The sequence below is a fragment of the Ochotona curzoniae genome, unplaced genomic scaffold (genome assembly GCF_017591425.1).
Source record: "Ochotona curzoniae isolate NIBS_2020 unplaced genomic scaffold, NIBS_Ocur_1.0 scaffold_3835, whole genome shotgun sequence".
Classification (NCBI taxonomy): domain Eukaryota; kingdom Metazoa; phylum Chordata; class Mammalia; order Lagomorpha; family Ochotonidae; genus Ochotona; species Ochotona curzoniae.
Window position 1 is genome coordinate 11,883,297 of NW_024467114.1, and position 23,278 is coordinate 11,906,574.

Here is a 23,278-nt window from a genome sequence, read left to right on the forward strand (position 1 = left end):
CATGGAGCTGGCACATCAAACAGTAGCACATCCAGATGCCGTACACGCAAAGCCAAGGCTGTGGGGTGCAGGAGGTCTCTGGGGTCACGGGGAGCCCCTCTTCTTTCCTCACAGTAGTTACCGTCTGTCATTTATCCCATGTGGATTCGATCCACCCCCCACTGCTTTCCCAGCCCTAAACAGGGAGCTGGATTGGAAGTAGAGCAGCCTGGACAAAAACTGCTGTCCATTTGGGATGCCGGCGCTGCAGGCTGAGGATGAGCCCCGGAACACCTGTTTGCGTCTCAGCTGCTCTGCTTCTGAACCTGTTCCCTGCTAATTCATTTGGGAAAGCAGTGGAAATGGCCCAAGTCCTTGGGCTGCTGCAGCTCCCGTGGGAGGCTCAGCTGGAGTCGCCGACTCCTGGCTGTGGTCTGGCCCAGCTCTGGCCATTGAGTGATTGAATCCGCAGGTGAAGAGCTCTTTTTCTTTTCCCTCTCTGTCACTGTATGCTTAACACATGGTAAATATTTTTAAAGAGATAAAAACAGAAGCCATAAGCTTCTTCACCGAAGCGCCTTCAGAAGTTCAAGGCACTCTCCACAGAACAGACCATCTGGGGAGTTCTAGCTCTGGCAATGCAGTTTTGTGTGTATTATTAACTGCAGAAAAAAAAAAAAACATGCCCTTTAAGGATGTTGTGAGATCAGAAAATCAAGAGGGACCAGAAGGGAGATGCGCAGTGGTCCCTCATTGGCCCCCCGTGTGATGGGGCTGAGGCAGAGGAGGACTGTCTGAGACAGCTTCTGGGCTGTTTTTCTGTTAAGGCGTTGGCTGATGGTCTCCACACGCTGTCCTGATAAAGGCAGTTGGAGGAGGTGGCCTTTGTCAGGGTCAACAAGCAGAATGCCCTGAACCTCCTCCAAGCCTGTTGCCAGGACCTTGCTCTTGACCTGTCCCGGTGCTGTGCGCAGAGCTGCACGGCCACCACTCCCACGGTATGTCGTCCTCAGGTTAATGCTGGTGAAGCCATATTTCGTAGCCTGTTCCAGGTCTTCAATGACACACCTCAGCGCCTTGGTCCCACCTGTTTGAGGTGTCCATTGAACATGCCGCTCCTGTTTGCAGCTGTGCCCGTATCCACTGGGCAAAGTCTGCCACTTTAGTTTCTAGTAAAAACTTTGCCCACCGAAACATTCAAGAGGTCTGCTGTTGGCTGCTGTCTATACTGCTGGTGCCTCTCCCTCCAGCTAAGAGCATAGACGAGGCTAATGCTTCCTTGCGTGTTGATGTGGGTGGTTTGCTACTGCAGGCTTCACTTTGAGCAGCATCTTGTCTCTTCTGAAGATGCTATTCATTTATAAACTAATTTTTTTGGGGGGGGGAACATTGTCCTTACAATTAATTTTTTAAAAACTTAAAAGATTTATTTATTATTGGAAAGGCAGATATATAAAGAGGAGGAGAGACAGAGAGGAAGATCTTCCATCTACTAGTTCACTCTGAAAGTGACCGCAATGGCTGGAGCTGAGCCAACCCGAAGCCAGGAGCCCAGAGTCTCTTCTGGGTCACCCACATGGTTGCAGGGTCCCCAGGCTTTGAGGGATCCTCAACTGCTTTCCCAGGCCATAAGCAGGGAGCTGGATGGGAAGCGGGGCCACCAGGATTAGAACCAACCTCCATATGGGATCCCAGTGTGTGCAAGGCAAGGCTTTTAGCTGCTATGCTACTGCATCAGGCCCTAAAAATATTTTGAGAGAGACATCTCCCATCTGCGTGTTCACTCTAGTGGCCACAGTGCTGGGATGGGACCAGGCTCGATTCAGATGTGGGTTGCAGAGATGTAACCACTGGCTCTAGCCTTGGCTGCCTGGACGGGGAGCAGAGCCAGGGCTTCCACATAGGTGCTCTCATGGCGGAGGCGGGCGGTCACAGTTGGTATTCCAGCTGCTAGGCCGACACCTGCCACCACTCCCCGTAAACTAATAAACTATCGATGACTTTGCCATTCTCTCACCAAAGCTTCACCACCAATGTGATGTTTATTTTTCTTTGCTTCAGTTTTAGCTGTGTTTGTCTTGCTTTCAAGGGGACTGTTCTCAACTTGTTGTTTGATTCTTCTTAACGCTCAAGCTAGATCCTGTGCAGACCTTTTAGCAAATGGCAGGACTTTATTTTGGTGCAGAAAAATTCTAAATCCACGCTTTTTTTTTTTAAATATACACTTCCGATGAATATTTTAAAGATCCTCTCCTACATGAATTGGGTCATTGGAAAAACGACATTATAAAATAGTATAAATATAAATAAAATATAACTCAGTCTAGAATTTTATTGACACAAAAAGTGAATTTAAACTGTGATTAATTAGCACAGATTATTTTACTTCCAAATAGATGAGTAACATTAGGAAAGCCTTCGGTGGGTGGGTGTTTGTGGAAGTAGCTAAGATGCCCCATCTTAGGTTGGGGTGCCTGGGTTTACGTCCCAGCTTCTCCTCCGATGCCAGCTTTCTGCTGGTGTCCCTGCTGGGGGCAGCAGGGCGTGACTCAGTGCTTGGGCTCCTGCCCCCCTGTCCTGTGTGGGAGACCCACACTGAATTCTTGGCCCCAGGCCTTGGCCTGACTCAGCCCTGGCTGTTGAACTTCTGGGAGCGTGTTTTTCTCTCTCTCTTCCTCTCGCTCCCTCTCTCTACACCTGTCCGCATTCTTATGATACAATAAATGAGTGAAAAATGGTACTTTTTGGCATGGTCTTTGGTAACAAGTTCTTTGCTTATGGAGTTAATGTGCTTGGTATTTTTTGAGTCATTTCTTGAGTTCATATCCTATTGATATATACATTAGAACAGTTTGTAAAGTGATCCTTAATTTTTCTTTTTTGCTTAAAAATGTGTATCCCAAATGAATGCACATTTAGGGCTTTGATCATTCTAGTTTAACCGAAAAGAATTGCATTTTTTTCTATTACTTTCCCTTTTTTTTTAGTGATTGTGTTACTATTTTGGATTGTTCGCTTGTCATATATTACTCATGTAAGGCATTATCATTCAGAGAAATAATTGAGTGGATTTGAATGCAATTTGCATACACTTATGTTGGCTGTGCTGTGTACTCATTTTTAGCTGGAAACTTACCTATAGATTTCATAATTTTACTGCTCCTAAATTTTAATGCTAAAACTATGGTGAAACCTTAAAAAGGTCCACATGACAGCAAGCTTACATTTTAGTATACCTGATTCCTTTTCTTGGTGATTTTTATTATGAAATTTAAGGTACGGTTGGAGTGAGCAACATAGATTGTTCAAGATAAATTATTAAGAAACATACACAAATATAGAAAGTCAATTTTGATGGTTTTGTTTTCTTTTTTAATGTTAGTAACTTAAATATATTAAGATAAGTTTGTTGAAGTTTAGCTAGAATGTGAATAAGTCAACGCATTTTTTTTTTAAGTTCTTTACTCTTTTATGGCAAAATACCATGCACGTCTTCTTCTTTTTTTAGATTCCAGTTCTGTATCATTTTGTTGATATTATTGATCAACTTTTTCTTTGAAAAAGATTTATTTTTATTAGCAAGTCAGATATACAGAGAAGGAGGAAAGACAGAGAGGAAGATCTTCTGTCCAATGATTCACTCCCCAAAGTGGCCATAATGGGTGGAGCTGAGCTGATCCAAAGCCAGGAGCCTGGAGTCTCTCAGGGTCTCCCACACAGGTGCAGGGTCCCAAGGCTTTGGGCCGTCCTCAACTGCTTTCCCAGGCCACAGGCATGGAGCTGGATAGGAAGTGGAGGTGCTGGGATTAGAACCAGCATCCAGATGGGATCCTGGCTCGTGGAAGGCGAGGCTTTTAGCTGCTAGGTTACCCTGATACTAACTCATATAAGAAATAATCCCAAAGTCTCTGCCATTTGTGTGACAAAAATGGATGCCTTCCTCTTGGAAGATGCGTTGTCAGTGCTACTCCTGAGGCAGCTCTCCACAAGGAGTGCCCTGTAAGCAGTGACGGGAATCCACATCCCTTGAGCATCTTAAACCTGGAGATTCCCAGGAAAAACTGGATGCTTTTCAAAACATCTCATTTTCCAGTTCTTCTCCCAAGTGGTTTTGTTCCCCTGTGTGTCCCCAGTTTCCCTGGCGCCGGTGACTGTGCATTGGCCTTGCCTGTTTCTGATGGCTGTCCCCCTGGGTTGGCGTCTCTGGCTGCTGGTAGGACTGTGAGACAGGCGAGACCTTTGAGCTGGTCCTCTGGGAAACTCCAAAGCCTTGTGAACAAGGTGTGTGGTGTTGCCTGTGGTGCCTGCCCCGTGGGCGCTGCCCAGCTGGGGACGTGGAAAGGGGTCACCATGAGCTGAAAGGCCAGCCTCGCTCACTGGGGTACAGGTGCCCTTGGAGTTGAAGGGGTCTGAGGATGCTGGCTTGGCCAGCGTAGTGCTTTGTGGAGGGACAGAATGCTTGAGCTTCCTATTGCTGTGTCCTCGGTGACGTTCAGTTGAACACATGCTAGTGAGCAAGTCTGTCTTGCAAACCTTAGGAAAGGCTGTGTTGAGAGCAGCCTAATGGCAAAGTGTCCAAATGGAGATACATTTTGGGCGGTTGTAAATATGGGACTGTAGTGAAAGTCAGTGGTGTCAGAGTTGAGATTAGGCCTTGGTTTTGGTCATTCTAACACTTTGTGTTAGAATTTGGAATTTGTGGAATAGATAGCCAAGGGTTGCTGAGGCCTGAGAAGTAATTGGAGAGCAGTTAGTCGATGTAGGTAGAGAGCTATGAAGTGGGGGCCACAGAATTTTTCTTTAAGTAGGAAAGCTCTTTGGAATTTAGTAAAAAATGAACATTAATTTCTTTTTGTTCCTATCTTTTGGTTATTGGTTTCAAACAATGTGCAGAAATAGAGTACAATCTGTATTTCTTAAAAAATGCTATTGTGTAATCTGCCTGTTTCTGATAGGTTAAGATTACAGGAAGGAGTTGTTGCTGAAAACTCAGTTCTTGTCAGTAATGCAAAATCGGAATAAGGAGAACCCGATTTGAAGGTGAAGTGGGAGAAAGTCTAGCTCAGTGTAGATGAGGACGGTGACAGATTTCTGGCTTGAGCACTGCATCCTGCCCACTGAAGATGCTTTGGGGTTCTTACAGAGGCCATAGAAAGGGGGAGTCAGGAATAAGGGGACCAGGGATGGGAACAGGTGGTGCCTGGTGGTCTCCAGGCAGGTGATGTCTGACTTGAGTCACAGTGGTGGTTTGATCTGCTTCGGTGTTCAGCACCTGTCCCAGTTCCTGGGTGGGTAGCTATGCCGTTCTCTTCAGGAATTTATCTGATGACAAGGTGGGCTTCAGGACTTTCGGCCCTGGACCTGGAGGTCTCCTAAGCAGTACTCCTCAAGACAGTGCAAGTCATCAAAGCCTTGTTTGTTGGCGAAGCACCTGACTTCAGGAGTCCAGTGATGAGAACCTGGTAGGACTGGCTGTACCACTCCCTCAATTTCAGCTGAGGCGGGGAGGGTACACTACTGGGACTCGCTGGTATCTGGCACCTGCATCCCAGGCCCTGGCTGGGGCTTGGCTTCAGAATGGTTGTGCTAGCATGGCACCTCTACTTGCTTTTTCATTATTCATTGGTGCTACAAGGAAAAAGTCCCAAAGTCATTCTTGTTTTCTTGTCAGCTTTCAGGTTGGCAATTCCCATCCTAAACTCAGGCAGCTTACTATATTTGTCACAGTATTAGAGCTTTTTAATCTGTGCAATGAGCCTTTCTTATTGTTAGTTTATTTTGAAAAGATTTATTTGAAAGGCAGAGTAACAGAAAGGTGCAACGCACACACATTACACATTTACATGTGCAAACATAGGAGAGAATGAGAGTAGATGAGAGACAGAGAAGAGTGAGTGAGTGACCTTTCATCTGCTGGTTCACTATAAATGGCCACAACAGCTGGAGCTGGGCCAGACCAAAGCTAGGATCCTGGAACTCCAGCTTGGTCCCCCATTGGGTGCAAGGGGCTGAAGCACTTGGGCTATTTCCCCGCTTTCTCAAGCTCATTAGTGGGGAGCAGGGTTGGAAACAGAGTGACCAAGATGCAGGCTGGCCCTGCAATAAGAAATATTGGCATAGTGAGTGGTGGCTTAACGTGGTGCACTACCATGCTGGCTTTTGAACTTGACCAATCCATTTAATAAATACCCGCTCTGTGTTATGTAGTCTTTCAAGTTGTCAAGCCAAGGTTATCTTGGTCTCTGTTTCATCTAGTTCTTCTTTATTTTTCTGTCTTTACTTCTGTCGTTTAATACTTTGCATAAAGACCTCTAGGCATTCTATAAGAAGGCAACACTATAATATCGGCCGAAATCTGGTATAACTTGCCCGTTTCCTGAGTGGGATGCTCAGGCTTTAATTATTTGGAACTACTACAGATACCATTGAGTTTCAAGCGTATTTCAAAAATATGATATAAACTGTGTTATTACTTGTATGGGAACTTCAAAATAATTTCTCTCTAGTGACTTAGTGTGTTACTCTTCTTTGAAAAATCAATCCCTAATTAGGCTGGAAAAGGTAAGCTCTGCTCATGGAAGTTTTAATTGCTCCCTAAGTGTATTTTGCCACACTAATTGGAAAGGGAGGGCATTCTATCATAGGCTATACTAAAGAAAATAGAAACACCAAAAGCATTTCCCCTAACAGATTGGTTTAGTTAATGTGAACAGTTTGTCTTTTAATGAAGTATATGCATTTTAAGGAAATTTAAAGTTAGGTTCATAATTCTTTTTGAAAAGTTAACTGAAAAGTTACATTAAAAATACTGCATATAAGAGCAAATGAGATGGTAAATTTATTTTGTAAACAATTTCTTTTCCTTAGGCTGGTTACCTTTGACTGGTACATATACAAGGGCAAATAATGTTGTATTTGTAAGAACTCAGAAGTTTTTGTTACCAGTCTTGAAACCTTTTGTCATGAATTTTCTTAAAAAAGATTATTTTTTAATTGTAAAGTTAGATTTAGAGAAGAAAATAGGGGGAAGGAGAGAGAGAGAGAGGAAAAGAGAGGAAAATGGAGGGAGAGTGAGTGGGAGAGAGAGAGGAAGAGAAAGAATGCAGTCTGTGGTTCACTCCCCAAATGGCCACAGCGTAGCTGGAGCTGAGCCCGTCCAAAGCCAGGAGGCAGGAACTTCTTCCAGATCTCCCACGTGGATGCAGGGGCCCAAGCATTTGGCCCACCCTCTGCTGCTTTTTCAGATCATAGGCAGGAAGCTGGACTGTTCCAGAACCTGTTGAGCCATGATGCCAGCCCCACAGGTAGATGCATTTTAAGTGATCAGAAATTGTATTTTTCTACTTTTTAATCTGAGTCATTTTCCATGTTGACCATCATGAAAATCTGTCAGATTTTTCTCTACTTTGCTTAAAGTAAAAAATTTCTAACTATGTTGATAAAATAATTTACTATAACATAATGTATACCTATTTCTAATAAGTCTAGTCCTAACAGGTTGATAGACATGCATTTTAAAGAAACTTTAAATATTACTTCATATTATAGAACATTCTTGTGAAGTTGGTAATAAATTGTAGTTCTATTATTTTTATCTTGGGATTATACTGAATTGGTTGAATTTCCATTTTAATATAATGAATATGTTATAGCCAAAGTAGAGGAAAATTTCAGAAAATTTTGCCAAGTAAAACTGATCTTTGCTGTTTTAAGCTGGTAATTTTTTAGAAACCAGAACTCCTTACAAATTGTGATTATTGCTGTTGAAATTTACTGTGGGATTAAGCAAAGTTCCATTAAACTATATTACTCTCTTCTCCAATCCACATTCACCTGATTGTCAGTAATGTTCCAGGGCCCATGTTAGCTTTTTATCTTTAAAGTAGAAATTGATTTTTCCAAATATTTACTGAAGTGAAATATGTAAGACACAGTATGATGTGACATTTACGAATGCTGGGATTTTGATTTGAATCCTTTATTAAATCTTAAACTGTCTTCTTGGGCTGTATGAGAAAGTTGTCTAAAATTTGACTTGAAATTGATTCTTAGAAACTTTATTTTGGCTTATCGGCATTTGCGGACATTTGCTTTATTAGCAAGGCTTCAGAAAGCACGCGTCAGGGTGAGCCAGAGCACGCACACCATCAGAAGCAAGTGTAGTGTTCCAGCAGTTGTCTCACACGACTTGGTCCCTTTCCACAGCCGCTGTGACATTTATGTTAAATAGAACTTACTTTCTGCAAAGGTTACACACTTACATGTAATCTGCCTTTCACATCCATGGGTTCTGCATTCCTGGTCAACAAACCCCACATAGAAAACACTCAGAAAGTTGAATTTGTACTGAATATGAACAAGCTCTCCAAGCTGAGTCCAGCAGGATGCTCTGCAGGGCCTCTTCCAGTAGGGGACTGGCCCTGTGCAATTTCTGCTGGATCGGGGCTGGAGCCCAGGAGGACGCATTCCTAACCGGTTCTCAGAGGCCGGAGCTGCTGCTGCTCCCCGCTCTTTGCTGTGTTTGAGACTTACAGCCTAGATAAGGGCTAGCCAAGGCCACCACACCAAAGGCTTCAGGATGTGGACGTGGGCTGGGAAGGAAAGAAGCCGTTAGGAAACAGGGCAACAGGAAAGTTAGGTGTAGTGTGTGGGCTCCTAAAAAATGTTTGTCATTCTTCTTAAATTTTTTGCAAGTTTTATATTTCCACAAGTGCTAAGTGAAAGTCAAGTGCTAGCAAAGCATTTATATTTAAAAAAATCACTATTGCATCCGTCCTCTCCTGTGTAATTGTTTCCCTGAGGCAGTCTGTTTTGTTATAAGTCAAGTCACATGGTCGGACATGCCTTTCTTCAGTTTATCTGTGTTCCCTAAAACAAGACAAAATAGATTTATCTGATTGAAGTGCAGAAAAGAGCATTACATTTTTTAGTATACAAATCATTAGAAGTGAGTACATTGTTATGATCTGATATACATAAAATAATTTTATTGTTAATTTGATGTCGGCTTTTTTTTTCTCAAACAGTGGATTTCAAAATATAAGGGATTTTATCACTTCAATTTTTACCTTGGTTTTCTGATTTCTGTTTCATGTAAATTATTGGTAAGAAGCATGAGGGCATTTCTGGTGGAGAGAGCAGCAAAGTATTAGTTAAAAAACAGCATAAAGAGGAGCAGAAATTGATCTGCTAAGAGATCAATTTCTTTACGGTAACCTGGCTTATCCAGAATTCAGGCAAGTCTCCTGTGGAACCTGTCACGATTCTAGCACTTTCTGCATGCCTAAACAGAAAGGAGGCATAAGAAGAGAGAAAGGGCAGCTGTTTTATGAGGATAGGGCGAGAGAAACGGTGGGTGATGGTGATCTTGAGAAAGCCATCTGCCCTAGTGTGTCCTCTGCTTTTGGGGAGAAACCTTCCTGGTAAGCTTGGGGCTGGTTTGGGGCACCCAGTGGTGCCCAGTCCCAAGAGTCTGAAGTGGAGGGATGTAGGCTGCAGACCCCATGACCTCACGTTATGGTGCGGCTTCGGTGGGGAGTGGAACTGATATGGTCCCTCCTTCTGGGGGGTTAAGGGCGGTCTTGTGACCTGATCGCTGGGTGCTGGATGGGCAAGGGCCAGGTGGTTACCACTTGGTAGGTCATGGGAGGATTCTTTTTCCTGGTGAACCTGTTCTTTGTCACAGTGTGTTAAAGTTTTGCCATACTGTGTCACATCTGCATTTGTAAGGGCAATAGGTCCTGTAGGGTCAGAGCTCTCTGGGTAACTGTTTCCTAAGGAGTTCATGTCTGTTTCCCAGTTGGGATAGATCTGAGTGTCATAGGACCAGTGGTAATATCCTTGGGCAAGCAAGTAATCTAGTCGATTCACTTTGACAATTTTTTCTTTAATATTTTTTATTGAAAAGTCAGATTCACAGAGAGGAAGAGGGACAGAGAAAAAAATCTTCCATCCATTGATTCACTCCCCAAGTGGCCGCAACAGCCAGAGCTGAACTAGGAGCCACGAGCCAGGAATTTCTTCCAGGTCTCCCATGTGGGTGCAGGGTCCCAAGGTCTTGGACCGTCTTCTGCTGCCCTCCCAGGCCACAAGCAGGGTGCTGGAAGGGAAGAGAAGCAGCTGGGACACAAACTGGCACCCATATGGAATCCTGGTGCATGCAAGGCAAGGACCTCAGCCACTAGGCTACCATGCCAGGCCCAACTTTGATAATCTCAGTTTTAAAAACAGAAATACTGCCACTTGAGGCTCTAATTTTCAAACAAGTATATTGTCCTGACAAACCAAGCACTGGTTTTCACATAGATAAAATATCTGCCTTTTATCCTTTCAGCAGAAGTCAAGGCTGGAGTAGACAGGTGTGTCTTACTACAGAGAATATTAGTTTCAGTGACAGATTTTTTGATGTTACAAGAGAAGGAATGAGGAGGGCATACTGAGAACTGCTTTTAAGTTAAACATGTAAAAGGCTAGATTATGCTTGTTTTCTTCTGGCAAGATAACGTTTCTTGATTTCACAATAGGATGCCTGAAATATATTTCCTGTGTAACCTCATCCGTTCCAATGGTCAAGTGAGTTTTTGAGAAATTGAGGAGGGTAAGGTGCAGACTGCAATGCGAAATTGGCAGTGTCACTTTTCACAGAACTTGTCAGGTGAAATAGAGCACTGAATTGTGTTGGTCAACTCATTTTATGTCCTTCTCTCTCCCTGCTTCTCTTCAGTAAGTGCATGTCAACACCAGGTGCTCCTGGCTGCTAAAGGCACATGCATTTCCAGGTATGAACTTGGCCTTCATGACTTTGCCTCTGAGTGTGCATAACATGAACTGGGCATGGATGCACTTGTGTAGAGTGCAAGGTGGTTACAGGGGCAGCCCCAGGCCAGCGAGTAGTAAGGATGTTGCTGAAGAGGGGGTATGCCTGGGATGTGGGGAAGAGCATGGAATATTTGGAAACTATGGGTATGGCTTGTAATGAGGCTGATGAAATAAGCAGCCAGACGATTTGAAGAATCAGGTACATGTCTAGAAGTTATTTGATAAGCACAGTGAGAGTGATGTGTAAGGGACTTTGTGACCTAATTGTGAGTGTCCCACTTTTCTGCATTCGTGGCTTGCATGGCAGATCGACATGGATTTGGCAGATCCGGGTGCTTGGTCACTTGAATGCTTGCCAGCGCCTTACACTTGGTGTCATGCCACAGCGGTTAGTGGGTGTGTTCAGGATGGCCTCGCACTGTGCCTTGGTGCTCTCTTGGGTTTTGTGACTATCCTTTTGATGTGAGATTGAATTTTTGTAGCTTCTTTGAATGGGATTACTTTGTAAATGTCTTTCTTAGCAACTTTGTTATGGTGCAAAAAAAGGTACTTTTTATGTTGGTTTGGTATCTAATGACATTACTGAATTTATTATTACTAAGTTTTTGGTGGCATCTTTAAATTTTCTGACTATGAAATGATGTCTGTAATTAGAGGTTATTTGACTTCTCCCGTACTTGTTTAGATGCCCTTGTGTCTTCCTTTTGCCCCATTGCCTTTTCGCAGACCTCCGGGTCCTCCTGGAGAAAGAGTGGACAGCATTGTCTCGAGCTGAACTCAGAAGAAATGGCTTTGGCTTTCCTCACTTGGGTATGGTTTTGTCTGGGGCCCTAGATTTGATCTTTATTGTGTATACCTACTTTATTGAGGGTCATGATGTTGGATTTTATTTGTGCACCTACAGAAATAAAATGGTTTTTTTTTTAAAGATTTATTTATTTATTGGAAAGTCAGATATACAGAGAGGAGGAGAGACAGAGAGGAAGATCTTCTGTCTGATGATTCACTCCCCAAGTGAGTGCAACTGTCGATGCTATGCTGATCCGAAGCCAGGATCCAGGAACTTCCCATGGCCTTGGGCCATCCTCAACTGCTTTCCCAGGCCACAAGCAGGGAGCTGGATGGGAAGTGGAGCCACTGGGGTTGGAACCTGCGCCCATATGGGATCCCGGTGCGTTCAAGGTGAGGACTTTAGCTGCTAGTCCACACCGCCGGGCCCTAAAATGGGTTTTTGTTGTTGATTGCATGGATATAACACATTAATTTAGTTTATGCATGTTGAACCCCCTTTATACCCATGGAAAAATCCACTTCATCATGTCTTTTTTGATGTGTTGTTTTGATCTGCTAGGGTTTTGTCAAGATGTCTGCCTCCTGTGTTCATTAGGGATATTGGTCTTTGGTTGTCAATTGTGTTACTGTCTGGTTTTGCTGGGATAATTCCAGCTCACAGAACGAGGCTGGGAAGGACTCCCTCTCATCAGTACTCTGGAAATGTTTCAGGAAAATTGGCATTCCTCCTTTGGTGAGATCCCTCTTGGCTCAGGGGTGACCTGGGATATGAGCCGTGGGGACTGTGTGCTGATCAGCCCATTGGTGGTAACAAGCCACAGTGTCACTGCTGCCTGCCAGGGCTCTGTCTTAAATGCTGCCAAAATACAGCTGTTGCTTTCTCCTTATTTGATCTTCTGTTGCAGCAGAGGAAACACACAAGATACTTATAGTCAGAAATCTTACTGTTTCCAAGAAAATGTAACTTTAGCATAGTATTAGGTTTATAAATATTTTTAGATGAAGATGTCATTAAGTAAGTATGTACTTGAGCTCCTGCTGCCCACGTGGGAGACCCGGATGGAGTTCCCAGCTCAACCTGTTGTCGGCATTTGGGGAGTGGCTAGCAAGTGGAAGATGTGTCTCTTCCGTTGTCACTTAAAAAAAAATTATTTCATTTTGATAATCTTTACATAGTTGATTAGGGCACAGAGGATCAAGGACTACAGGAAAGTGGGTAAGACCATTTTTTCCTCTCTCTTTCTGGGGGAAGAGGGGAGATTAAGGGAGCCCCATTCAGCCTCCCACCCTCCCCAGGTCCCCAACATGGGGCATGCTCCAGGGGCACCCCTCAAGTGGTTTCGAGAGTTCAGCAGCTCTGAATTGCTGCCTATCCCCCCATTTCAAGCATGATGAAATCTCTCCAGAATCCACTGGCTGACGTAGTCCACTTTAGAGTCTGTTTGCCCAGGTATTCACTGCCAACACATGGCTGGAGTAGTTGATCGATTTGTTCTGTCCTCCGTCCTCTGCTGTGGCACCAGGTGTCCTCTGCAGGTTCCAACGGACTGTCCTATCCTCCACGTGCACCTGCATATGCTGTGCACTGCTCTGTCTTAGCCCTAAGGAGGTTCAGCTTTGTCACTCTGCCTTTAAAGCATCAAACGAGTCTTTAAAAAAAAATAGTTCTAAATTACTTGGCTCCCAGCTTTATTTTTATTGTGAGCTTGGGGTCAGAAGTCTATGAGATGCAGCAGTAAAAATATTGAAGTACTTTTTTTGTAGGAATTTAAGTACAGTGCAGTTCCTAAGCTTCTAGGAACTTTCGGATGAATTTCACAGATATATGTAGAGCTCCCACATGTGATGTTGTGATGAGTGTGTGCATGACTCACACGAGGCCGCACAGAATTCACCCTGGACAGCACCAAGGGTGTTTCCAAGCCAGATCTCGCATTTGCTCACCGCCTTTGTTCTAGCTCCCGTGTTGCTTTGTCCCCCCTGGAGTTACTGATGAGTCCCGAGTTAGATCTGCTCACCTGAGTACACACTCTTGTGTGACATGATGTTACACTCTTGTCGACTACTTATGTCCTGTGAATCAATGCCGCAGAAATGCCTGGGGGGGCTGAGAGACTGCGGGTGATCATGCAGCAGGGGCGTGGGTGTCGCAAAGCCTGCCACGAAACGCGATTGATTCTCCTCCCCAGCAGACTGCTGTTTCCTATAGTATGTTTGTATTGGGACTTGGGCAGATGGGCTGCAGGTTTCCGAGGTATCTTTGGCCTGGTTCTTGTGATTTGGGCCACTTTCAGGAACTTTAGCCACTAGGCCATCACACTGGACCCTTCGCTTAGAGAGTTAAAGGTACCCTTCTTAGTTCATGGCAATAGCTACATGATTTACACCTGTCCGGTAAGACCATTTAAAATGATTTATGTTCTTAAAAAGGACAGACTATTCAGCTTCTGATTTTGTGGGAAAGAATGTAGCATTTTCATGATTTAATGTCAATTCTTCATATTATTAAGGAAAATATTAAAATATTGGAAAATATTAAAACATTGGGTTTTATGTATAGAATCAATATTACTTATTGTCTTGAATTATACTCTGAATAGTTAATGCCTTAAAACTGCTATGTCCCGAAGATGTTTTAAACCAGAGATTTTGCTAAATCTGTTTTTTCTACATATGAATCTTTCTGAAAACTTAGTATAGTTATAGAATTTGACAGTTTTGATTTTTTTTCAGATCATTAGTTTACTCTGGGGTTATGTATTTGCAATTTTAAAGAACAAGAAAGGACGCTTGATCCTAGACACTTGATAAATTGTGTTTTCTTCTGTGTTTATGGTCATCTCATTACAGTTACACTAAGTAACAATACAGTGTCTGGCTAGGACCAATCCTAAAGTCAGAGCTCTAACTTCCCATTTCAGCATTTCTCAGAGCTTCAGTCCTGTTTTCTTTCTCTACCGTTTAGTTATATAAAAACTTGCCGTTAAAGACAGCACAGAGATCAGAGGTTAGGAACAAAAATTTCAGCCTGTTCTCATTTTTAAGTATTGTATTCTTATGTTTTAAATATTTATTTACATATGTTACTATATAATGCAATTTCTTACTTGGGAAGCTTTTCATGTCACTATGTAGGTGTGCTCCAGGTGGGTTTACCCATTTGTATACGTGTGAGTTCCTCCCTCACCACCTGTATGTGAATGGGTCCCGTGGCTTTTCTGTACGGATATTTTTGTTACTCATAGTTAGTCTCCCAACTGTGACATCCATTTTAATGATTTCTATGACTTTGATGTGTTCCCACATCTTTTCCCTTCTTAAACCATGGTAGCCAAGATGTGTTCATAAAAAACCAACCACTCCATTTTCAATGATGGTATTTTATAGGATCTTTTATTTGAAAGGCAGAGTGAGACATGTTCCATTTGTACCTTCTCTACCCAGATCCCTTTAACAGTCAGGGATGACTAGGCTGGCTTCCTGTACAGGTGATGCAACACAAGGACTTGAGACATGCTCTGCTGTCTTCCACAGTGCGCATGAGCAGTAAGCTGGGTAAGTGGGGGAGAGAGACAAACCCTACAGGTCTAGGTACACTCAGGGTCAGAGAGAAGGGAAAGATAGTTCCACAGTCATCTTCAGGTCCTGTCTCAACACAGTCCCACCAGGGTCAGGGAGGAGGAGGAGAGGTAGCGTCGAGACAGAAGAGTGGGGACCTTGCACAGCTCCATTCAGGCCCCTTCTCCAAACTCAGGCATGCCAGGGCTTGGGGAAGAGAGGGCTAGGGGACCGTGGTCATCTAACTGTCAGAGGAGAGGCGAGGCTGGATAACGGAGGACAGACGGGGATTAAAAGGAATCGTGTGGGAGAGAGGGCTAGTCCTTGGTCATCCTGCTCAGGTCCCCTCGGCAGACAGCCATGTCACAGGTGAGCAGAGGACAGAGGCAGGAGACAGAGCAACACGTGCTATGGGTCCAGACCCGCCAGGGGTTAGGGAAGAGAGTGAACTCTGACAGAGGGAGAGGACTAGAGCAGCTCATTCAGGCTCTGCCTTCGAACAGTCAGCCAGGGATTAGAGAGGAAGGGAGTTCCTCATCCATCCTCGTGCAGGCTGTCTCCAAGCACAGTGAGAGCAGAAAAGGGTTAGGGAAGAAGAGACGAGGTATAGAGTACCTTGGTCATCTCTGTTCAGGCCCTGTCTGCAAACACCCAAAGCCGGGGTGAGAGGAGAGATGGGGCAGGAAGTGTACAGAGGATATAGACAAGCAGGGGGCAGCATACCTTGGTCATCTCCACACTCACACCGAAAGTTAGGGATAGAGGGAGGAGATAAGATAGGGAGAGAGAAGGGAAGGGAAAGAAACAGGGAACGCTAGACTGATGTCTGGGGCCTCCCCACGTGCTTCAAACAGTCGGGGTCAGGCACTCCAGGAGCCTCTCCCGTGGGGGTGGTAGCACCCCAAGTCCATGCACCATTTCCTCTGCCTCCAGGCTCACCAGCAGGTCTCTGGAGGAGCGGCACAGAGGAGGTGAGAAATCAGGCATTGCAGGGTGCACCCCAGGGCTGCCTGTCTGAAGTTTTCTGGCAGTTCCATTGGGGCAGTGCATTACTGGGGAGACGCTGAGAGTGTAAGTTTCAGGAGCTGCCTGCTGGCTTTAGGATTTAAAGCTGGTGCCGCCTACCCTGATGGCTTGGTTCCAGGTTTCTTCTCTGTAAGCTGCCATGTTTCCATCACTGCTTCGGAGACTCTGCAGGTCTTGTTTGGATTTTGTTGGTTGATGACTTAAGCCAAAATCCAAACAAAAAACCACTTTGTTTCCTTCTGTCAAATCTGCCTTTCAGTTGAGACAAGTATCTTTCACCTGTTGGCCCACTCACCAAGTGATTGCAGTATCCTTGGCTGAGCTGAAGCCAGAAGCTTCTTCCAGGTCTCCCACGTGGATGCAGGATCCCAAGGCCTTGGGCTGTCCTCCACCACTTTCCTAGGCCACAGCAGGGAGCTGGAAGGGAAGTGGAGCATCAGGGACATGAGGGGTGCCCGTGTGGGATGCTGGCCACCACGCTGACCCCTCTGGTGGCAGCTTTTCCTGATGGTGACACTTTTTCTGCCTCCCATGTTTCCTACAAATTCACAAAGAGGTCTGTTTGGTGGTGGTTTGTTTTGATACAGGCCCTACTGTATGCTTCTATGTTAGAGACCCGTAGTATCTGCTGCTTAATTACAAAATCTAGTCAAACAAATATGCCATTTTTATTCTGAAGATAGTTGTGTCCAGGGTGAGGCATGTGAGGTGCTGCTGGGCTGCCTGCCCCCTGTAATTGAGCTGGACTCAGGCCAGCGTGGTCCCCAACTCCAGCCTCCTGCTCATGTGTGCCTGGGGTGACTGCAGGCTCCTGGAGACACCTGGGGAGCACAGCAGCCACTGAACATCTCCCTTAGCCTTGCTAAGATTGGTGTGACAGAAATCAAATTGTTCATGAAAAACATTCTAACATATCCTCACCACCTTGTTGCTGGTAATTCAGTGGTACCAGTTCAATTCAGACTGATAGCCAGGTTAATAAGCAGCAGGAGTCCAGTGGAGGCAGAGCTAGACTTAAAACACCTCCAAATGTCATATTGAATCAGTATAGTATATGTCCTCTTTCACAAGCTTGTCAGGAGCAGAAGTAGCAAGTTATACCCAATTTCTTTTTCAGTGGTCAAGTTAAGGTGCCACTTCGATCCCAAGTTAGCTTAGCAGGGAAGAGTATTCCCAGTTGTTAGCAGGGTTGGTTGCTCCTTAGTCCTGGTGGGTAATGTTCCCTGCAGGAGGCCGGGTCTGGGAAAGCCCGTTTCACCTCCAGTGGAGCCTCACCCCGAGAGTGCAGGTCACCTGTGACCTCAGGACATGAAATGTGTTGGTATGTTTCATAAAGCAGCATTTGTGCCAACATTGACAGTTACACTGAAAAAGAGCAAAAGTTCATGAAAAAGTAGTGTTTTTTTCCTAACAGAACTATTGCTGAAGGCCTAAAGATTTAAAAGCATATCACAGAGAAGCATTTTAATTAAAAGGTGATTCAAAGGAGAGGAGTGAACTTAATGAATGTTGAGACTTACCTTGGAGTGCACAAGGACTCCTTTGCTGTCGCGGGCCGTGTACATGTCCAGTTTGCAAATGGTGTTGGGGGTGTGTACCTGCCCTGGGAGCCAGCTGAGGGTCCTCCCTGGCGCTGATTCACTGTTGTGACCCACCCCCTGCAGTCCTGAAAATGAGGCATTTCAGATTACTGCTGGTATTCTGTTCTAGGCCACTTGGATTTGGGATTCTTCCCACTTGCGGGATTAGACAGGAGAGCGCGTGCCTTATGTGAGCTCTGCTGATCTACAGCCTTCCTTTCCCTCCTCCTTTTACCAGGCATATGCAGCAGTGTTATGGCAACAAGCCAATAACAACAGACAAAATCCAACCGAAAAGGCATGTTTTGGCACCTTTCTCCCAGAAGAAAAGCTTAACGACTTCCGTGATGAACAAATCGGACAGTTGCAAGAGCTGATGCGAGAAGCCACGAAACCTAACAGGCAGTTCAGCATTACCGACTCTGCAGACCCAAAATTATAGTCTACATGGTAAAGCTTCATCTGGAAAATTCCGTTTTCTTTTTCCACCTTTCATTGAAATAAAGTTAAACATTTTAAACCTTATTTCAGCTTTGAGAATACTCGGCACTGAAGCCATTTTTGGATGATATGAATATAGTATTTATCTGAGCATCCCTAGGAACAACTGTAAAGCCTTTTTTTTTTCTTCCCTTTTTCTGTATCAGTGTGTATGTCAGAAATGCTGTTCTGGCACCATCCCATTGCCTGTTCTGTCGTTGCCATGAAGCACTTACCAGATGATGCCAGAAGTATTGTTGTAATGTATGGTCATTCTGGAAGTGTCACCAATTTTAATAACCATGTACACGCTGTGACTATTCCATTGTCCAAATCATTGTTCATAATGGAAGGTTAAAATGAAGCATCATGCTTTATTGTTATACTATCAAAATGTATTATAATAATCCTTTAAGTTACAGCTACCTTGAGGATCTTATTCCTTAATGCTTAGAGTAAAAACATTTTCATAAAGCTTTATTACAATTTATTTATAGGTGAAGAAACCCAGATAGTGGGGTTGTCACTGTGGTATGAGGCCTAAGTCGCCACCTGCCATGCCAGCGTCCCATGCAGGAGCTGGTTCAGCTTCCTGCTAATGGCCCGAGAAAGAGCGAGGGAATATGGCCCAAGTGCCTGGGCCTCTGCCATCCATGTGGGCAGCCCAGAAGAAGCTCCTCGCTCCAGCCTGGCCCATCATTGATCATCACAGCTGTCTGGCAAAACAGTAGGTGAAAGATTTTAGTTTCTTCTCTCCTTGTAACTCTGCCTTTCAAATAGATTTTTAAAATTCCAATGGAAAAAAAAAAGTCTTTTAAGAAAGTCAGATATACAGAGAGGAGGAGAGATTTGCCGTCCACTGGTTCACTCCCCAATGGCCGAAGCTGTGCCCATCCGAAGCCAGGAGCATGGAGCCTCTTCCAGGCCTCTCATGTGGGTCCAGGGACCAAAGCTTTATGTCATTCTTGACTGCTTTCCCAGACCACAAACAGGGAGCTGGATAGGGAGCAGGGCTGCTGGGAATAGAACTGGTGCCCATCCCAGCACTGTGGCCTAGTGGCTAAAGTCCTCGCCTTGAACACACTGGGATCCTATATGGGCACCGGTTCTAATCCCGGCAGCTCTACTTCCTATCCAGCTCCATGCCTGTGGCCTGGGAAAGCAGTTGAGGACGGCCCAAAGCCTTGGGACCCTGCACCTGTGTGGGAAACCCGGAAGAGGTTCCTGGCTTTGGATTGGTGCAACACGGGCCATTGCGGTCACTTGGGGAGTGAATCATCGGATGGAAGATCTTCCTCTGTCTCGCCTCCTCTCTGTATATCTGACTTTTTAATAAAAATAAAATAAATCTTAAAAAAAAAGAACCAGTGCCCAAATGGGATTCTGGTGTGTGCAAGGCTACTCTGCTACTGAGCTGGGCCCAATTTTAAAACAAAATATTTTTATCTGAAAAGCTGAATTGTAATAGACAAAGTTTCTATCCACTGGTTTACTGTCCAAACAGCAACAATAGCCAGAACTAGGCTGAGCTAATCCAAAGCCATGAACAAGGAGTTCTCTCTGGGTGCCACACATGTGTACAGGAGCCTAAGTACTTGGGCCATCCTCCACTGCATTCCCAAGCCATTAGCAGACTGGAAATGGAGCTGCCAGGACATGCACCGGTGCCCGTGTGGGATACCAGTGCCTCAGACAGACTTAGCGTGCTATGCCCCAATAAAATTCTTAAAATCCTCAAATGGTACTCAGTCACCTTTAAACAAATTTGTGGTTTTCACATCCTGAAACTCTTTGCAGTGTTAGAGAATTCTAACGTATGTGAAGACATTGCCCTGCTGGGGTCCCAGCCAGTGGGACCTCGGGCTTCTTTATAGAGAGCCTCTTCCTGTCTCCCCATTGGATGCCCCAAGGCCCTGTCCCCCTTGTTTCCTCATCTGTGGTACACCTCCCCATCTCCGTTCTTGCCACCATTGTGAGCTTGGTACCCGCGTGGCTGACTTACCAGTAGTTTTATGACGTCAGTCTGTCACTCAGCCACCTGGGTCACAGTACACCCTGAGCCGTTCCTCCTCTGAAATAAAGAATCAGCACAGGTCAGGCCTTTGTCGTTTTTGTCTTTACAGTGTGATCCACATTCTCTCACCGCATCTCGCTGTTCACTCAGCAAGTATCTGTTGAGAGCCTCAATGTGCCAGGTACATTTCCAGATCATGGAGATGGCGCACACACCAAAGTCAGCACGCTCCTCTCACTGTAACGGAGATCTGTGGGTAAAACACGGCAGCAAGGGAACACTGAAGCCAGGCCAAGGGACCGCGCAGCACTTCCCTAACTGAGCTGGCATGCACCGGGGCACCAACAGGGCACTCCGGAGTGCCGAAATGGATTTCATGTTTGAAGAAAACCACAGCCGTGGTCCTTGGAAAAATCACCGGCTTCAGCCACTTCAGCCTAACTGCGAGGCTGGAGTTTCAGCAGTAGCTACGGTAAAGGGAGCCATCAGCTCTCAGTGACAGAAAATGGAATTGGTGTTCAGCAGGATTGCAGCTGAGGAGCCGTGTAGCATCCCGCAGGTGCTGTGTCAGGAAGACATAAATCCAAAGATTTGGACACTTCCAAATAAGACAAGGTGTGCTTGTTGTTGTTTTTTTCCTCAGTGTGCTGTGAAAATGCTAACTTGTGGATCGTGGAGACACGAGTGTCAAACATGGTCCTCCACCATGTGCCACCTTTGATCACTGAATTCATTTAATGTCATCCCGCTGCTTTCATTTCTGTCCCCATCCACCCTGGTCCCCGTGGCCTGGCACTCCAGGCAGCCCTGGGCAAGCCGGGTGTGCACTCGGGCACAGTGTGGGTCTCCCCTCTGCACTCACTTGCCAAACTCGGCGGGACCTAGACGAGGCTGAGACCCATAGGAAGTGTCAGGTATGCAGTGCTCCCCTTAAACCACTATTGCTTTCAGTGTTGCCTAATTCTCCTGTATGTTTTCCAGTTTTAGAATGAATGGCTTCTGTTTCTATCGCTACAAGTCTTGCATTACATACCCATTGCTGCGGAGTATCAGCCTCACATCTACATTTCACGCCTGAACTTCAGCTCTCTGTTAGAAATTCACATTAACGTTTCCAGCTCCTACCCAAGGCCAGGCTTGCCTTTCTTCCCCTCTCAGTGATAAGGCGTATTAGCATACCTGGTTTACAAGGTCAGAACTCAAGGATTCAGCTGACCTGTCAGCAGTTCTAGAGGCCCCGCTCTCATTTTACAGCAACCCTGGCAGCGCGGTGGTGGGTTGGGAGGTGCCTGTGGTGCTCTGCTGCTCCTGGTCCCCATGTCCTTCGCCAGGCGCCTCTGCGTGTCCTCGCGCCTGTTCTCCAGTTCAGGACTCCTCTTGCCTTGTAACTGGGTTTTCTTAATAGAACATGATAGTGACATATGCCCACTCAGGGTGGAGACCTCCCAGCCTGGCGCAACACACACTTGGGGACCTGCCCACCTACCCACTGCTTTTGCTGGCTCACAACATGGTCAGTTTGTGAGGAGCAGAGCAAACCACCCCAGCGGAAGCCAATTGTAGGTATAAGAGGAAGCCCTGCCAAGACGCAGCTGTCTGGCCTCTCCTGCCCAAGTTGTCCATCAGAAGCTAGAATCTATTCCAGGATGCAGTCACAGCAGACATTTTACCAGTGTGACAGTGGGCGAAAAGAATCTTAAGTAGCTTATGGAAATTAGAAATGTTACCTTTAACATGATCATTACTTGGAGACCTAAGATTCTATCACAAGGAAAATATTCGTAAGTGTGGACCAAATGTTTCATACCAACATATTATTAAAAATGGTTTCTAAGAGAGTGATAATTTGAGAACAGTAAACATGCCCCAGACATCAGGAAGGTGAACCAAGGTGTGATAATCTGTATAATTAAGTTAAATTGAGGTTTCCAAGTACTTTTTAGTGAAATGGGAAATTTTCTAACATTACTTAGAAAAGATGTGGTAAAATAAATAGCATTTTCACAAAACAATTTTTTTCAGTAATGTGACGAACTATATTGAAACTTCAGAGTAGAGGGTTTTTTGGAGAGGTATCTAGAAGCTTGCAAATACCCTCAGATTGAATAATTGCCAGTTGCTTTGGCTAAGGGAGTGAGGGTGAATGTCAGCTCTGGCTGTGACAATCCTTTGTAACTTAGTGGGCGGGAGACAGCACAGAGCCCGCCGGAGGTGTGGAGTCCCAGGGACACGGAGAACTACACCTTCCGGTCAGAGTGGGCTGGGAGGAAACCTGCAGCCCCAGTGCAGAGTGCCGGCCGACCGGGGAGAGCAGCCTCAGCTATGCAGGTAGCACAGAGTGGCTCTAGAATGAGTATCTGGCAAAGGAAAACCCTGCTGTGACCCTACTATCCTCCAGACATGATTCTGGGCAGAAAAACTGTTGGGGCAAAAGCATTGCTACGGATAGAGCGAGTTCTTCATGTGATGAGGGCTTGATTTACTAGGAAGGTAATTCTAAATTAACATTCAGTTCACCCAAAGGATATTTAAGTTAGTGAGTAAAAGATTAAACTCTGGCCCATCACGGTGGCCTAGTGGCTAAGGTCCTTACCTTGAATGCATCGGGATCCCATATGGGCACTGGTTCTAATCCTGGCAGCTCCACTTCCCATCCAGCTCCCTGCTTGTGGCCTGGGAAAGCAGTCGAGGACGGCCGAAAGCCTTGTGACCCTGCACCTGCGTGGGAGACCTGGAGGAAGTTCCTGGCTCCTGGCTTTGGATTGGTGCAACACCGGCCGTTGCGGTCACTTGGGGAGTGAATCATCGGATGGAAGAGAAGATCTTCCTGTCTTTCCTCCTCTCTGTATATCTGGCTTTGCAATAAAAGTAAATAAATCTTAAAAAAAAGAGAGATTAAGCTCCCTGGTTTCTGGAAGTTAGCATAATTCTAAGTAACAAAGTAGCAACCCTAATGGAACTTAGAGGAACTGGACAGTGATTAAAATGTTTAACAAAACATATGGATTGCAGTTAAAACAGTACTTGAAAG

At 45.2% G+C, this 23,278-nt stretch overlaps 1 protein-coding gene across 2 annotated transcripts in view; it reads left to right on the forward strand.

Annotated features, from left to right (window-relative positions):
• The window catches only part of SDHAF3 (succinate dehydrogenase complex assembly factor 3), a 34,367-nt gene extending 12,553 nt beyond the window's left edge, over positions 1-21,814 (forward strand). Inside the window, exons 2-3 of one of the 2 annotated variants that reach the window (XR_005882081.1) lie at positions 17,992-18,362; positions 20,357-21,814. Coding sequence is in view for 1 of the 2 variants with exons in the window: in XM_040964858.1 (XP_040820792.1) it covers positions 17,992-18,195 (204 nt within the window). In the remaining variant the exon portion in view is untranslated. Of the gene's footprint in view, positions 1-17,991; positions 18,619-20,356 lie in introns of those variants that run through there. The other variant, XM_040964858.1, reaches the window with a different exon arrangement.
• The last annotated feature ends 1,464 nt before the right edge of the window (positions 21,815-23,278 follow it).